This window comes from Giraffa tippelskirchi, chromosome 11, assembly GCF_054371585.1.
Source record: "Giraffa tippelskirchi isolate mGirTip1 chromosome 11, T2T-mGirTip1v1.2.pri, whole genome shotgun sequence".
Classification (NCBI taxonomy): Eukaryota; Metazoa; Chordata; class Mammalia; order Artiodactyla; family Giraffidae; genus Giraffa; species Giraffa tippelskirchi.
In genome coordinates, this window is record NC_137285.1 from 134,433,519 (window position 1) to 134,450,801 (window position 17,283).

Below are 17,283 nucleotides of genomic sequence, written 5' to 3' on the forward strand. Positions count from 1 at the left end.
TTGCACCCATTGATAATTCTTGTTTGAATCAATTATTATGGTTGTTGCCAAGTAATTAATTTTTAATTCCATCATTCCTTTACACTTATTGCTTTTCCCATGTTCCTGACTAGTTATCCCACGTCGCTTACTCGTGCCCCATGGGATAGCTTCCTAAAGTAAACTACTCAAATGAATGCAGACCTTTTTGTAAGAATCTGCATTTAATTGGGCTCAGTCACAAGTTACCTCAAACTCAGCATATCTAAAATTGAGTTCAATTTTTCCTCTCTCATTTCTCCTTTAAAAGAATTTTTTTGTTCACATTTGGTTATCATTTTTTCAAGTCAGAAGCATGATTATGACACTTCCTTCCTTCATTCCTCACCAAGTTCTGTGGCTCTACCTCCTAGTTACCTATCACTGTTGGTAATCAGTACTCTTTCATTCCATTACTTCTGCCTTTGCTCAGACTCTGATCAGCTATTATCTAGATTATTAGGGTAGTCTTTCAACTGTTATTTCCATTATTGTCTCTTTCCAGTTTATTGTTCACAAATTTTCCTGAGTTATCTTTCTAAAATACAAATAAGATTAAAAAAATGCAAATATGATTATACCGATTTCCTATTTAAAACATTTCAGAGACACCTCATCACCCATAGCTTCTTAGTATGGAAGATGAAGTTCTTTGTGATCTTTCTTTTTAAAGTTGTCTTTCTTCTTCTCAAGAGAATCTTTTTCTCCAGCTGCCCCTGGCAGCAAGTATGTTTTAGAGCAGAGGTTGGCAAATTTTCTTAAAGGGATTGATGGGAAATATTTTAGGCTTTGCAAGTGGCATATGATCCCTGTTGCATGCATTTTTTCTTTTTTTTTTTTTAAACCCTTAAAAATATAAAAGACATTCCTAGCTTGTGGGCCATACAAAAATAGTCTGGGTTGAATTTGGCTAACTGTAATTTGTGGGCCCCTGTTCTAGCCACACAAAGCCAATGTGTCATATTTTTCATTAGTCTCTTCTCTTATGTGTGCTATTGGTTTGTGCTATTGGGATATCCCTCCTTAGTAGCAGACTTCTTTCCATCATCCTTCAGAATTTAGCTCAGGTTAACTTCTAAGTGAATCCTGTGTTCTTTCAGGCATATGTTAATCATCCCCCTCTTTTTGCTATCTGTGTGCACCATATATCCTTGTTACTACCCTCATTAGTAATGTGGTTATATGTATACATGTGTGTGCCTTTTCCTAGAAGGAGCTCATTGATGAAAAGACCTGCTTCATTGCTAAATCTTCCTCCTAAATATTTTTACTTGATTTGAATTGAAAGAAAAATTTAAAAATTGAAAGAATGGGATGAAATAGTATATGGCTGACTGAATAAGCTAATAAAATATATCTAAAATGGTTATATTTTTCTAGCTCTTAAAATTAAAGAGGATATCCTCTTCTCTGGTACATTTTTTTCCTTCTATATTTAAAAATTAATGTAAATTCAGGCTATGAAAGTATAGAGAGTAAAAGAACCAGTTCCTTTGCAGCTGCCACCCTGGGTACAAAATGGTTCCTGTAGTTGAAGTCTCTCTTTTTCCCTTTCTTCTTGGCATGTTTATAATTTCTGTGCATGATTTTATACTTTTACCACATACTTAATGTATCTAAAAACACAATATGGGTTTGTTTGCTATTGACTTTAAATAAATAATATATGTTCTTTTGCAACTTGTTTCTTGTTTTACGTTGTTCTGAGATTTATCTATGTTGATATGTGTATTTACATTAATTCACTTTGTTGCATGTCTTTAATTCTAACATGCACAATTTTCCCCACGTTTTAACATCTTTGAAATTGTGATAATATCTTAATTAGTGTCTTAACCTTATAATTATTTTCTTTTTGCAGTACAGAAATATATGATGATTGTGCTATAAGCCACAGTTGTGTGTTGTATGAAAAAGTCAAAACAACTATATCCATTCCTTTTCTGACAAGTAGGTTACTTCAAAATTTTGTTCCTTTGCAGCAGTGAACATTATTTTACTTGTTTCTTTTTGTTGTTGTTTGTTTTTTTGACTAGTGCTTTTACCTTATTTTTTATTATTATTTTTTTAAATACCCAAAATATTTTGTATTGGGGTATAGCCAGTTAACAATGTTGTGATAGTTTCAGGTGAACAGTGAAGGGTCTCCGCCATACATAGTCATGTATCCATTCTCCCCCAGACTCCCTTCCCATCCAGGCTGGCACATAACATTGAGCAGAGTTCCATGTGCTAAACAATAGGTTTTTGTTGGTTATCCACTCTAAATTTAGCAGTGTGTGCATGACCTTCCCAAAGTCCTTAACTATCCCTTCCCCCTGGCAATCATGAGTTAGTTTTCTGTGAGTCTCTTTCTGTTTTGTAAGTAAGTTCATTTGTATCATTTCTTTTTAGATTCCACATATAAGGGATGAGATGTGATGTTTTGCCTTCTCTGTATGACTTGCTTCACTCAGTATGACACTCTCTGGATCCATCTATGTTGCTGCAAATGGCCTTATTTCATTCTTTTTAAAGACTGAGTAGTATTCCATTGTGTGTGTATATATGTGTGTGCATATACATATATACCACGTCTTCTCTATCCATTCCTGTATATGGACATTTAGGTTTTTTCCTTGTCTTGGTCATTGTAAACAGTGCTGCAGTGAATACCGGGCTGCGTGTATCTTTTTGGGCCATGTTTTTCTCTGGATATATGTGAATTAATTAATCTATGAGAGTTTTTTAGGCATTAAAAAATTCTCATAGATTATTAACTCATTTATCATTTGAAATATATGTTGACAATTAGGTCAGTTAACAGGAATTCAAACTTCAGCCCAAATAATACAGTGTTTGGAAAAGGTTTTCATTTGTGGTATCTTCATAATTATTTCAGGGGGTGATGTTTTAGAAAATCTATACAATAAACTAATATTAATTTTAAAGTTATATTTATGAGCTAATCCAAGATAAAATGGTTAAAGTGGCATTACAATAATAAATAGTTGTGCGGTTCATAGCTTTTTTCAGTCACTGTAAGTCAAGTAATGTGATACTTGTTTTTAGCATTCTTCTCTATGTTTGATACCTTGTCCTTCAACTTTAAGTCTCTTAAGAAGAATGTCCTTTTATCCCTCAATAAGTGAAGTCGCTCAGTCGTGTCTGACTCTTAGCGACCCCATGGACTGCAGCCTACCAGGCTCCTCCGTCCATGGGATTTTCCAGGCAAGAGTACTGGAGTGGGTTGCCATTGAAATGTTGACAAATTCTTAGTTGAAACGGAAATGAAGTTCTGATATTGATTGCATGGTGTCCAGTTACAAATATCATAAAAATGATTCTGAATGAAACTTGATTGATGTTTTAATATTCTTTATGCCCCAAAATATTCATGTACCTGAAAATATTTTAAAAATGGAAAAAAAATGGAAACCTTTTCTAAGTATATTCATGAAAACAAAATCTTTTAAGTCTGAGGATAAACCAAACTGGAACAATTTATTATTTACATGAAACTAGATTAGAGACAGTATTGTTACCTTGAAGACTTCTGTCTCCTTTGATCTCTTTGTCAGACCTTATGAATCAGACAGTCGTTTGTACAAAAATTAGAGTTGTGATAAAACTAGTGTTTGTAATATATAAAAAAATAAGTGAAAATATTTGAAACTGTAGAACAGCTTGAATCTTTCTTTATTCGTTTAACTCTCTGCTAGACTTTGTGAAGAATGCAGAAGTAGTGTAAGACTTTGATAACAAAGTCTTGCAGAGATGTTTGTACCTCAATGTTCACAGCAGCATTATTTGCAGTAGTTAAAAGGAAGAAGCAACCCATGTATCTTTAGATGACTGAATGGATAAAAATATAACATAAACATTCAATGGGATATTACTTAGCTTTAAAAAGAAAATTCTGACACATGCTGCAACATGAATGAACCTCGAGGACATTATGCTAAGTGGAATAAGCCAGACATAAAAGGATAAATGTATAACTAAACTTACATGAAGTACTTAGGGTAGTCAGAATTGTAGATGCAGGGTGTAGAATGCTGGTTGCCAGGGACTAGTGAGAGGGGACAATGGACAGTTATTTAATGGGTAGAATTTTAGTTCGGAAGAGGGAAAAAAGTTCTGGATATGGATGATGGTGATGGTTGCACAATAGTGGGAATAACTTTAATGCCACTGAGCTGTACACTTAAAAATGGTAAATTTTATGTTATGTGTGTATATTTTACCACAGTTTAAGGGAAAAAAAATTAAAAAATGAAGTTTGAACAAGTAGAAGAAGAAAGTTGAGTAAGGAGAATGCAAGGCATTATTATCTTTATTAAATATATTTTTGATATCACAATATTTTAAATAAGAACCTGATTACATAGTACCATGTTTAAGTTTGGCAGAAAATGACCCAGAATTTTCATATTGGCTGTGTGGGTAAAGAATCCGCCTGCAATGCAGGAGACTCAGGAGACGTGAGTTCGATTCCTGGGTCGGGAAGATCCCCTGGAGGAGGACATGGAAACCCACTCCAGTATTCTTGCCTGGAGAATCCCATGGACAGAGCAGCCTAAGGGGTACAGTCCATTGAGTTGTGAAGAGTCAGACATGACTGAAGTGACATGAGCATGCAAGATAGTCAAAGTGTTTCTATCTCGGCTCCCTCGCTCCCTTTTCAGAAGGTCTGATATTGTATAAGAATATTATTATTATATCATAATGTGTTATTATAAGAAAAAAGAAACCATCTCTTTATGGTTAGTGGTGGTTTGGTTATCAACATTGGTTACATTGCTGTTTCGGTAATTGTAAAAGGATGTGAAGAATTTAGATAGATATCAGATGAGTCTTAAAATTTTTTTTTAGAGGAGTGGGAAAATAAGGCCTATTAAAGTACCTGAGATTATTAAACCTGAGGAATGGAAGCTTAATGGTTACTCTCTCAGGAGGCTTGACTGTCCTCAGAGTGACTGTACAGGTAGCTTCAGCTTTCAAAAGGGTAGTATTTCAAAACTTCATTTCTTCGTCAGATGGTAAGAACAAGTGACAGAGTTACGAAATACAACTGCAGAGGTATAACTATGTATTGCAATGAAAAATAATAAGAAATATGTAGTAGTGAACTAAACCAGAGTTTGAAATTTAAGCAGCTTCTGGGAGTACCGACTATACTCAGTAAAATTCATGAACACCAAGGATGAGAGATTCCTCTCAGGTTAATGTGTTAATGAGTTAATGTGATGGCGGGTAGGAGAAAAGAAAGACTTAATACCTATGGCAGAGAGTCACAGTAGTCAGTTTGATTAGTGATTTGAGTTCCTTTCTTGTGGTCTGTTATAACAACTATCTCCAGCATTACCCGCCCCCCCGCCCGCCTTTTTCTTATGTACTGTGTAAATTATGTGATATTTCTACCTTGTGTTTCAGAAAGAATTTTCTAAAATTCTTTTTGAGATTGGTATCCCAGAGCACAGTGGTTGGTGAGAGGTAATTACTTTTTCTAAGCTTCCCTTAGTTGGCCCTTGGATTAAGCTGATTGTTTGCCTTCTGGCTTGGCATGTTGGAAAAGAAAAAGTAGTGACAGCTGGATTCAGAAATTGCATTAGTTTCTTTAATATCTCTAAGTAAATTATCTGGCTTTCAGCTGTTGTCCATGTTCAGTTCAGTTCAGTTGCTCAGTTGAGGCCAACTCTTTGTGACCCCGTGGACTGCAGCACACCAGGCTTCCCTGCTTCCCTGTCCATCACCAGCTCCCGGAGCTTGCTCAAACTTGTGTCCATCAAGTCAGTGATGCCATCCAACCATCTCATCCTCTGTCATCCCCTTCTCCTCCTGCCTTCAATCTTTCCCAGCATCAGGGTCTTTTCCAGTGAGTCAGTTCTTCGCATCAGGTCGCCAAAGTATTGGAGTTTTAGCTTCATCATCAGTCCTTCCAATGAGTATTCAGGACTCATTTCTTATAGGATTGACTGATTTGATCTCCTTGCAGTCCAAGGGACTCTCAAGAGTCTTCTCCAACACCACAGTTCAAAAGCATCAATTCTTCGGTGCTCAGATTTCTTTATAGTCCACCTCTCACATTCATAGAGGCTTCCCTGGTGGCTCAGATGGTGAAAGCGTCTGCCTACAATGCGGGAGACCCGAGTTTGATCCCTTGGTGGGGAAGATCCCTAGAGAAGGAGATGGCAATCCACTCCAGTACTCTTGCCTGGAAAATCCCATGGACGGATGAGCCTGATAGGCTACAGTCCATGGGGTCACGAAGAGCTGGACACGACTGAGCGACTTCACTTCACTTCACATCCATAGATGACTACTGGAAGAATCACAACTTTGACTAGGTGGACCTTTGTTGGCAAAGTAATGTCTCTGCTTTTTAATATGCTGTTTAGCTTTGTCATAGCTTTTCTTCCAAGGAGCAAGTGTCTTTTAATTTCATGGCTGCAGTCACCATCTGCAGTGATTTTGGAGCCCCCAAAAATAAAGTCTGTCACTGTTTCCGTTGTTTCCCCATCTATTTGCCATGAAGTGATGGGACTGGATACCATGATCTTAGTTTTTTGAATGTTGAGTTTTAAGCCAACTTTTTCACTCTCCTCTTTCACTTTCATCAAGAGGCTCTTTGGTTCTTCTTGGCTTTTTCATCTCACACACTAGCAAAGTAATGCTCAAAATTCTCCAAGCCAGGCTTCAACAGTACGTGAACCGTGAACTTCCAGATGTTCAAGCTGGATTTAGAAAAGCCAGAGGAACCAGAGATCAAATTGCCAACATCCGGTTGGATCACAGAAAAAGCAAGAGAGTTCCAGCAAAACATCTATTTCTGCTTTATTGACTATGCCAAAGCCTTTGACTGTGTGGATCACAACAAACTGTGGAAAATTCTTAAAGAGATGGGAATACCAGACCACCTGACCTGCATCCTGAGAAATCTGTATGCAGGTCAAGAGGCAACAGTTAGAACTGGACATGGAACAACAGACTAGTTCCAAATTGGGAAAGGAGTACGTCGAGGCTGTATATTGTCACCCTGCTTATTTAACTTATATGCAGAGTATATCATGTGAAATACTGGGCTGGATGAAGCATAAGCTGGCATCAAGATTGCCAGGAGAAATATCAATAACCTCAGATATGCAGATGACACCACCCTTATGGCAGAAAGTTGTCCATGTAACACCTTGGTTTAACATGGCATGGATTGGCTTAGGAGGGTATACCTTTTATTCTCTAGAACTTCAACCTGATGTTTCAGACTTGAGGGCCCTGAATTGGTCGGACTTGAATTTGGTTAGGGTTTTGTACAGACTAGATCATTGATTCTCAGATCTTAGTGTGAATCTAAATGGCCTTGGGAATTTGTACACATATAGATACTTGAACCTCATTGCAGACTTACTGAACCAGAATCTTTCTGGAATTTTAAATATATTTTTACTGAACTTTGTATTAAGGAAAAATGCAAGCATTCAAAAGGAGACAGGATAGTATGATGAACCCCTTTTTACTTACAGTCAAGCTCCTATGATAATTTATGGCTAATATCATTTTATCTATATCCCCATCCAGTTTCTCTTCTCTATTATTTTGAAGCATATCCCAGATATATTATTTGATGTTGAAAGTTTTCATGTATATGTTTTATTAGGTTTCCAGATGATTAAAAAGCTTTTTTGAACAGTTAATACATGTACATAGTAAAAAATAAGGTGGTTAAAAGAACATACAAAGTAAATCTTTCTCATTGCCCCCAGTATTCTTGCTATTCTCTAAGGCAAAGCAGCCTATAACTTATTTATGTATGTACAGATGCTAATAAATGTGCAAAACTATAGATATATAATTCCCCCTTTAATTAAACACATATGGTAATATCTGTTGTAAATTTCACATTTTCCTAAATTTTGCCTTTTTCATATTACAATATTGGGAATCAGGTTGTAGCAGGTTAAATAGGTTGTTTTCATTCTTTTTTAAAAAGATTCTAGTTGGTCTGTGTATGAAAGTGTATCTAACTCATGCCTTTTGGATGGATGTTTAGGTTGTTTCCAGTGTTGTATCTCTGCACATAGTGTTCCATGAATGCCTTGAACCATATCTGAATTGTCTGATTCTTGATCAGAGAACATGCATGCACGTGTGCTAAGTCACTTCAGTTGTGTCAGACTCTTTGTGACCCAATGGACTGTAGCCCACCAGGCTCCTCTGTCCATGGGATTATCCAGGCTCACTAGTTCCATTTTAAAAATTGTTTTCATGTCTCTCCTGTTTATGTTCATGCTTTAAATCTATTAGTATATTTACAAGCTATTTTAGGAATTTTGTTTATTGGCTGTCATTCTGTGTATTTCTGTGATTGTGGGTTACAGAACGGATTTGCAATAAGAAGAATGGTAATATTAAGTTATTGAAGATGAGGTTGGGGAGCTTCACAGTGTTAAGCGAGCTTGATATGTTTAGAAGGAGTTATTGATGTGGCTTTGCATCATTAAAAAGATGATAAATTGGTGGAGTTTGAAAAACTCCCCTGAGTAACAGAATAGAATAGATGCCAACAAGATTTTAAGAAAGTGGATGAAAAGGTTTAGATCCAAGATTTCAATTTACAACTTCTCATATATGTTGAACCACAAATCTTAATTTGTGTAATTAGTTTTTGTAGCTGATTTCTTACCAAAGCCAGGTCAATTTAGGAGAGTGGTAGTTAGTAACAAGAATTGTTTAAGAAGTTGAAAGAGGCATAAATTTATGCCTTTTACCTGAAGGGGCAGTGTATCTTCCTGTTTGTTCTACTTCATCTTAGGTATATGACCTTGAACCAATTAACTAGTCCCTTTGGGCTTCCTAGGTGGCGATACTGGTAAAGAACCCGCCTGCCGATGCAGGAGACATAAGAGATGCAGGTTTGATCCCTGTGTTGGAAAGATCCCCTGGAGGAGGGCATGGCAACCCACTCCAGTATTTTTGCCTGGAGAATCCCATGGATAGAGGAGCTTGGTGGGCTACAGTCCGTAGGGTCGCAGAGAGTTGGACATGGCTGAAGCAACTTAGCATGCATGCATTGAGCTTTAATTGTCTTAACAGCAAACTTGGACTACATAAAATACTGCAAATAAAGCATTTGTCAAACTGTTGCATAGTAGGTGGTAGCTCTTATTATTTTAAGTATTGCATATATTACATATTGTAATGGCAATCTGTTATTTTATTTATCTGACTGTGCTGGGTCTTAGTTGCTGCATGTAGGATCTAGTTCCCCAGCAGGAACCAAACCCACATCCCCTGCATTGGGAGCAAGGAGTCTTAATCACTGGACCACCAGGAAAGTCTCATTTTTTAGGAGAATGGAAATATTTTGAAATCAATTCCCAAACAACATTTATTAAAAACCAACTTTATATTCTGAGTACTTTGTTTTAGATCTAGTGAGAAAGACTGTTTTATACGCTGACAATTATAACATAATGTCAGTCATGTCATATCATGCCTGGAGCGTGAGCGGTTAGTGTATGTGTTCTAGGAAAGACTTCATCAAGAAGGTATTGTATTAGGAATTCCCTGGTGATCCAGTGGTTAGGACTCAGTGCTTTCACTGCCGAGGACTGGACCCAAAAAAAAAAAAAAAAAGGACAACCACTGCATCACTTTGATTTGAATGTAAAGGAGTTTCCTGTTAATACGTGTTCAGGGATGATGTGAAAAGGACTTCAAAGAGAACATCATGAAAATGATTCACATACTTATTTTTACAATTGATTTTTTTTTCCAAGGTAGTTCTTGAGCTTTAAGTTCAAGGAATATGATAACATTTGTGTAATACATATTTTCTGTTTTGATCATTGGTTCGTAAATGATATATTGGTAATAGAATGCTTACTTTTGCCAGATGTATACAGCTTAAGGATCTGTACATTTTCTTTTGGAGGGAAAATAGTTGGTACAGTTCCTTGGGCATATGTTAGCCATTGTAGCTTGTCAATAAATATTGACTGACTGAATGAAGGTTCTCAACTATTTAGTCCCAACCTTTCATGTAGTGCGCATAATATCTGAAACGCGAATTAACTAAAATGGAGACAGTGAAAATGTTTATCTTCTCCAAGGTGAAGAAAATCTTCATGGAACTTAACTGTTTTTATAAATTATGGACTTGACTCGTTAAGTTTTCTTCGCGAGAGTTAAAAAATTGAACTTTTGTAGCTAACGTGTCCCTTTTGTTTTTGTTTGTGTGTTTTTGTAGGTATGGCCTCACAAGTCTTGGTCTACCCACCGTATATTTATCAAACTCAGTCAAGTGCCTTTTGTAGTGTGAAGAAACTCAAAGTAGAGCCAAGCAGTTGTATATTCCAGGAAAGAAACTATCCACGGACCTATGTGAATGGTAGAAACGTTGGGAATTCTCATCCTCCCACGAAGGGTAGTGCTTTTCAGACAAAGATACCATTTAACAGACCTCGGGGACACAACCTTTCATTGCAGACAAGTGCTGTTGTTTTAAAAAACACTGCGGGTGCTACAAAGGTTATAGCAGCTCAGGCGCCGCAAACTCGAGTGGAGGCACCTCACATTGGGGCGTGGCGGCACAGGTTCCGTTTCTTAGAAGGCCCCCAGCGATGTGGATTGAAGCGCAAGAGTGAGGAGTTGGATAATCATAGCAGCGCAATGCAGATTGTCGATGAGGTGTCCATACTTCCTGCAATGTTGCAAACCAACATGGGAAATCCAGTGACAGTTGTGACAACTACCACAGGAACCAAACAGAATTGTACCACTGGAGAAGGTGACTATCAGTTAGTACAGCATGAAGTCTTATGCTCCATGAAAAATACTTATGAAGTCCTTGATTTCCTTGGTCGAGGCACTTTTGGCCAGGTAGTCAAATGCTGGAAAAGAGGGACAAATGAAATCGTAGCAATCAAAATTTTGAAGAACCACCCTTCGTATGCACGTCAAGGTCAGATAGAAGTGAGCATATTAGCAAGGCTCAGTACTGAAAATGCTGATGAATATAACTTTGTACGAGCTTATGAATGCTTTCAGCACCGTAACCATACTTGTTTAGTCTTTGAGATGCTGGAACAAAACTTGTATGACTTTCTGAAACAAAATAAGTTCAGTCCCCTGCCACTAAAAGTCATTCGACCCATTCTTCAGCAAGTGGCTACTGCACTGAAAAAATTGAAAAGTCTTGGATTAATTCACGCAGACCTCAAACCAGAGAATATTATGTTGGTGGATCCTGTTCGACAGCCATACAGGGTTAAAGTAATAGACTTTGGGTCAGCCAGTCACGTGTCAAAGACTGTTTGTTCAACATATCTGCAATCTCGGTACTACAGGTAGGTGATAATTATTTTTTGGTTATTTGATAAGTGTTGAATTTTTACTGGTTGAAATAATTTTGGGTGTGTATGTGGTGAAAAAGACTGCTTTGGATACATAGAGATCAAGGTAAGTTCAGTTTAGGTTTGAGGCTTTAAAAATTTAAGCATAAAGTCTGCTCAAGCAGAATAGAAATTTCTACTGCAAATTTCTGTGCTAAAGACATCTGGTTATTTTTATTGTTAATAGAAGACCTGAAGGATTGATAGGTGGTTAATGATGATTAAACAGAAGTCTAAATATTGAGAAAAGGCTTATAGTAAATTTTGTACATATCTTTGGGCATTTTTTTTGGAGAAGGAAATGGCAACCCACTCCAGTAATCTTGCCTGGAGAATTCCATGGACAGAGGAGGCTACAGTTCATGGGGTTGCAAAGAGTCAGGCATGACTGAGCAACAGTCACTTACTTGGGCATTTTTCAGTGCTTAAGAAAACTAGCTTTTTAAAGACACGTCTGATATAACTGAACATTTAGAAAAGTTTTAAAAATATAAAAAGTCACTTTGATTAGTGATTTTAAAATTTAAACTCACTTCCATGGCTACCACAAATGTTCAAGCTGCTTTTTTGTAACAATTTTGGTTATGTTCTTTACATATATGTTTTAAGTAATGCTAATTTGATGTTCGTACTATGGGTGGAATTTAAAGAAGAAAGTAATTTCCATGTACTGCAATGCCATGATTAGTATAATGGTAACCTGGAGTACAGTAAATGGTCTTGAGGGTAGCTAATCATTACCAAGATTCAGAATATCTTAAGTTTCTAAATGTTTTTAAATTAATAGTCTTATAATTTTGAGAAACTCATTTCAGCCTAAATGATTTTCATGGTCTTGGTGTATTATGGAGCCCCACACCCCAACACAGTGGGCAAATAAAAGATCTGACAATATTGGCCATTATTAACAAGTTAGTAAATAGACAAGAACATGGAGTTGATAGTTGGAAACTGTTAGAACAGGAAGAAGGAAACCCACATTTATGTCACTTGGTAGATAATTAAGTTTACTAAAATATATATTAGAAATTAGAAGTGTAGCCTAAATTACCCTTTATATTGCTAATGTTATAATTTTTAGTCTGAGAGTACTAGGTACTGTTCTTAAAACCTTTTAGATGGTTTAAAAGGTATTGTAGTTGTAGCAGTGTCGTGAGTCTTGCTTGATCTCTCCTATAATTGGATTTATTTGATCCTCTGTGCTCCTGACCAAAAACAATTTTTCCCCCCAATTTAATGTAACACAAGGTTAACTTTTAGTGAATTTTTCTCTGGAAAAGTTACTTTAATATCTGATTTAACAGCATGAGAGGAATAGTGTTTCCCCTTTCCCTTGTGTTCTGTGGATTCTGTCTTTTTATGAGTTTTGAGAGTCAGCTAGCATATTATATAAACCCCCGGGCTCCAGCTGCTTGAGCTCTATATTTAGTTCACTTGTTAGTAAATGACTTCATTATATTTGGGTCCTGCATTATTCGGCATATCAGATTTAGTTATGTGTAATACCTTGACTCCTTTTCTTTATTTGAAATCTTTTGGATGAGAGTAAAAAAAGAGCTTAATTTTTATACTTGAGATGATCTGTTTATTAAATGTTTCAAGAGAGTAAAAGAAATCCTTTAGAAAGCAGTCTAAAATACTAAATGTTTTATGATACTGGTTTTTAGCTTTTGCACAAATAGTCTCTTGCAGGAATGGAAAAATAAAATATGAATAATTGCTGAGTACAACTAGTAGTCTCTAATTTGTTTTTATACATAAATTTCTAGTAAATAATTTATCTGAATTTCAGAAGCTGTATAGGTGCTGGACTTACAAGTTCTATGTTTAGAGTAAGAAAAAAGAGTTTCTTAATTATAAAAAGACTAGTGTTATTTAGCATTTTGGTTGCTGTTGTGTGGATAACAAAAATTTTAGAATAGAGTTTATATCAAAGAGTTAGGAAAATATATAAAAGAGTTAGGAAATATTATGGTAAATTGGTGAAAATGTAATGTAGTCCTTAATCAGGTACTGTTTTAATGTTTTGTATAATTTTGCATAAAAATAGAAGGTAACCATTATTTTTCAGCATTTGTGTACTTTATCAATTCTACCTTGGTTTGACTGAGTTTACTTATAAACCTGATGAGGCAATAAGCAAAGGTGTCTCATACTTGATTTTTTACTCTTTGTTTAAAATATATTGTACTTAAAAAATGAAAGCAGGAAGTGGAAACTTACCAAATTAAATATTTTTGAACTAATCACAGTGGGAACACACGTAGCCCACGTTCCAAAGTAAACGATTTGTGTTTAAACACAGGTTCATGTGTTACTGTTTCTTTGAACCGTGCAGCACAGAAACATAGTAGGGATATCTTAAAATAGACGGAGGATGGTGGCCAGAAATTGTTGACTGCTATAGATGGTGAGGCTGTCTAGCTCTTGTAGTGATATAAGCCAGAAGTACATGCTAAGGGCATTGATTTGCTCAAGGTCAGCATGTTCTAAATTCAGCTGCTTGAGTATGGTTTCTGTCAAGAACACGTAGGGCTCCTCAATGCATAAAAGGTTTTAGCAGCAGAAGGGGCTGTATTTATGAGGTGTGGTGGCAACATTCAGGTCATAAATATCTTTTTCTTCTTTTTTTAAATATAGAATTTTAGCCTGTGGTTCTGAGTCATTTCAGAACATAGAGACAGGAAAGTGGGCTGGAAAGGAACCTGTATAGCAGTTGTATTCTTTGCTACTTGACTGAATAATTTAGCATTAATTTTTAGCATTAGTGGTTGTTGAAGTAAATGCTGCTTTTTGTGCATATAATAGTTGGCAAAGAGATATGTAAGGTAAAAAAAAAGATTCAGGCTTACCAGCTTTTGTTTAGCTCATTCTCAACCCCTCATGCCTTTGTTAAACCCTAAGTATCAAAGACACAGTTCCTGTAACAAAATTAAGACACACAGGATGACCTATTAAAAAAATAACCAGTATTTTATATAGGGTACTTTTTTCAAGTGCTTCTACATAAAATTCCTAGTTTGTTTTTCCTATCTCAATTTCTGTGTTCTTAGATAAAACGCTTGCTGGAATTCCTGTTTAAAAAGTAGAAAACAGGCTCATACAAGTCAGACAGGTCCATGTTTGCAGTGCAAGTTTATCACAGTTTTTGTTGAGCCCTTTCTGTATGCTCTGCTAGGTGCTAGGGATACAGAGGTGATAAAAATGGTTTCCTCATTTAATGGAGGAGAAAAATAGTTTGTCTCAAGAAGTTCTAGGGTAGAACCCTGTGCAGGGTGCTTTGGGAACCCAGAGGAGAGCGCTGAGCTTAATCTGAGGGTTTAGAGAGGGGTCTGGCGAGAGATGACTCTTGACTTGAATGAGCCTTGAAAGGAGAGAAGGGATTAGTCAATTAGTCTTTTTTTCTTTCTTGGCTTGTGGGATTTTAGTTCCCTGACCAGGGACTGAACCTGGGCCATAGCAGTGAAAGCGCCGAGTCTTAACCATTGGACCTCCAGGGAATCCCAAGGATGGACTAGTCTTAAGGAGTGTTCTCTGTTCCACAGCCACCCTCACCTAAAAGCTCAATATTGGCTGAAATTGCTGGTAGCTTCTTGTCTATATCAAAGAACTTGTTTTTGTTTGGGAATCTTTTATTAGACAAACATAAAGTTGTCAATTGGGTTTAGTTTTAACAGATGTTTTAATAGACAATTCCAAAAGTCTCATGTGATTTTCAATGCCATACGTAGTGGTCACAGACATAAATCACTCCATATATCAGGCCTTCAAATAAAAATTTTGACAGAGCTCTTGAAAGTTTTTTTTTTTAACAGCTTTATTGAGCTATAATTCACATACTCTGAATTTTATCCATTTGAAGTGTACATTCATCGTCTTTTAGTATAGTCACATTTGTGCATCAACACCACAATTTTAGAACATTTTCTTAACCCCCTAAGAACCCCCATTCCTGCTCCCTAGCACGCTTTAGGCATCTTACCCCAATCTTCCCACCCCTCTAGCCCTAGGCAACCAAAAATCTACTTTCTGTCTCTACAGATTTGCATATTCCAAACATCTCATATGAATGTAATCATACATTATGTTGTTCTTTTTAACTGGCTTTTTTCTGCCCACTTAGCATAATGTTTTCAAGATTCATCTATATTGTAGCAGGTATCAGCACTTCATTTTTTTGTTGTTGACAAATAATTCCATTTATAGATAATACCACATTTTATATATCCATTCATCAGTTGATGGAGACCTCAGTGAAAAGATAATGTGAATAGAAAACTCTAATCTGGCCCATGTTTAAGTCTTTCATTGAAAATACTTAGTGCCTGTAAAAGTATTGTGCTGGGTGCTGGTTATTCATTGAGGAGCAAAAATAAAGACCCAACCATTATGATGCTTACAATCTAATGTGTCAGTTCAGTTCAGTTCAGTCGCTCAGTCGTGTCCGACTCTTTGCAACCCCATGAATCACAGCACGCCAGGCCTCCCTGTCCATCACCAACTCCTGGAGTTTACCCAAACTCATGTCCATCAGGTCAGTGACGCCATCCAGCCATCTGATCCTCTGTCGTCCCCTTCTCCTCCTGCCGCCAATCCTTCCCAGCATCAGGGTCTTTTCCAGCGAGTCAACTCTTTGCGTGAGGTGGCCAAAGTAGTGGAGTTTCAGCTTCAACATCGTTCCTTCCAATGAACACCCAGGACTGATCTCCTTTAGGATGGACTGGTTGGATCTCCTTGCAGTCCAAGGGACTCTCAAGAGCCTTCTCCAACACCACAGTTCAAAAGCATCAATTCTGCGGCACTCAGCTTTCTTCACCGTCCAACTCTCACATCCATACATGACTACTGGAAAAACCATAGCCTTGACTAGATGGACTTTTGTTGGCAAAGTAATGTCTCTGCTTTTTCATATGCTGTCTAGGTTGGTCATAACTTTCCTTCCAAGAAATAAGGGTCTTTTAATTTCATGGCTGCAATCTCCATCAGCAGTGATTTTGGAGCCCCCCAAAATCAAGTCTGACACTGTTTCCACTGTTCCCATCTATTTGCCATGAAGTGATGGGACCAGATGCCATGATCTTAGTTTTCTGAATTTTGAGCTTTAAGCCAACTTTTTCACTCTCCTCTTTCACTTTCATCAAGAGGCTGTTTAGTTCGTCTTCACTTTCTGCCATAAAGGTGGTGTCATCTGCATATCTGAGGTTATTGATATTTCCCCCAGCAGTCTTGATTCCAGCTTGTGCTTCTTCTAGCCCAGCGTTTCTCATAATGTACTCTGCATATAAGTTAAATAAGCAGGGTGACAATATACAGCCTTGACGTACTCCTTTTCCTATTTGGAACCAGTCTGTTGTTCCATGTCCAGTTCTAACTGTTGCTTCCTGACCTGCATACAGGTTTCTCGAGACAGGTCAGATGGTCTCGTATTCCCATCTCTTTCAGAATTTTCCACAGTTTATTGTGATCCACACAGTCAAAGGCTTTGGCATAGTCAATAAAGCAGAAATAGATGTTTTTCTGGAACTCTCTTGCTTTTTCGATGATCCAGTGAATGTTGGCAGTTTGATCTCTGGTTTCTCTGACTTTTCTAAATCTAGCTTGAACGTGTGGAAGTCCACGATTCACGTATTGCTGAAGCCTGGCTTGGAGAATTTTCAGCATTACTTTACTAGCGTGTGAGATGAGTGCAATTGTGCAGTAGTTTGAGCATTCTTTGGCATTGCCTTTCTTTGGGATTGGAATGAAAACTGACCTTTTCCAGTCCTGTGGCCACGGCTGAGTTTTCCAAAATTGCTGGCATAATGAGTGCAGCACTTTCACAGCATCGTCTTTCAGGATTTGAAATAGCTCAGCTGGATTTCCATCACCTCCACTAGCTTTGTTCACAGTGATG

General features: G+C 37.1%; 1 protein-coding gene and 1 long non-coding RNA gene across 20 annotated transcripts in view; both read left to right on the forward strand.

The window, feature by feature from the left end:
• Nucleotides 1–17,283, forward strand: part of HIPK3 (homeodomain interacting protein kinase 3) — a 90,665-nt gene that overhangs the window by 21,990 nt on the left and 51,392 nt on the right. For all 19 annotated transcript variants that reach the window (XM_081543797.1, XM_081543800.1, XM_081543808.1 and 16 more), the window contains one exon: nucleotides 10,247–11,345. In XM_081543797.1, the coding sequence (XP_081399923.1) occupies nucleotides 10,247–11,345 (1,099 nt within the window). The remainder of the gene's footprint in view (nucleotides 1–10,246; nucleotides 11,346–17,283) is intronic.
• On the forward strand, nucleotides 5,521–9,557 carry LOC145526930 (uncharacterized). The gene is made up of 2 exons (XR_014069327.1): nucleotides 5,521–8,164; nucleotides 9,015–9,557. It is a non-coding gene; the product is annotated as an uncharacterized LOC145526930 (long non-coding RNA).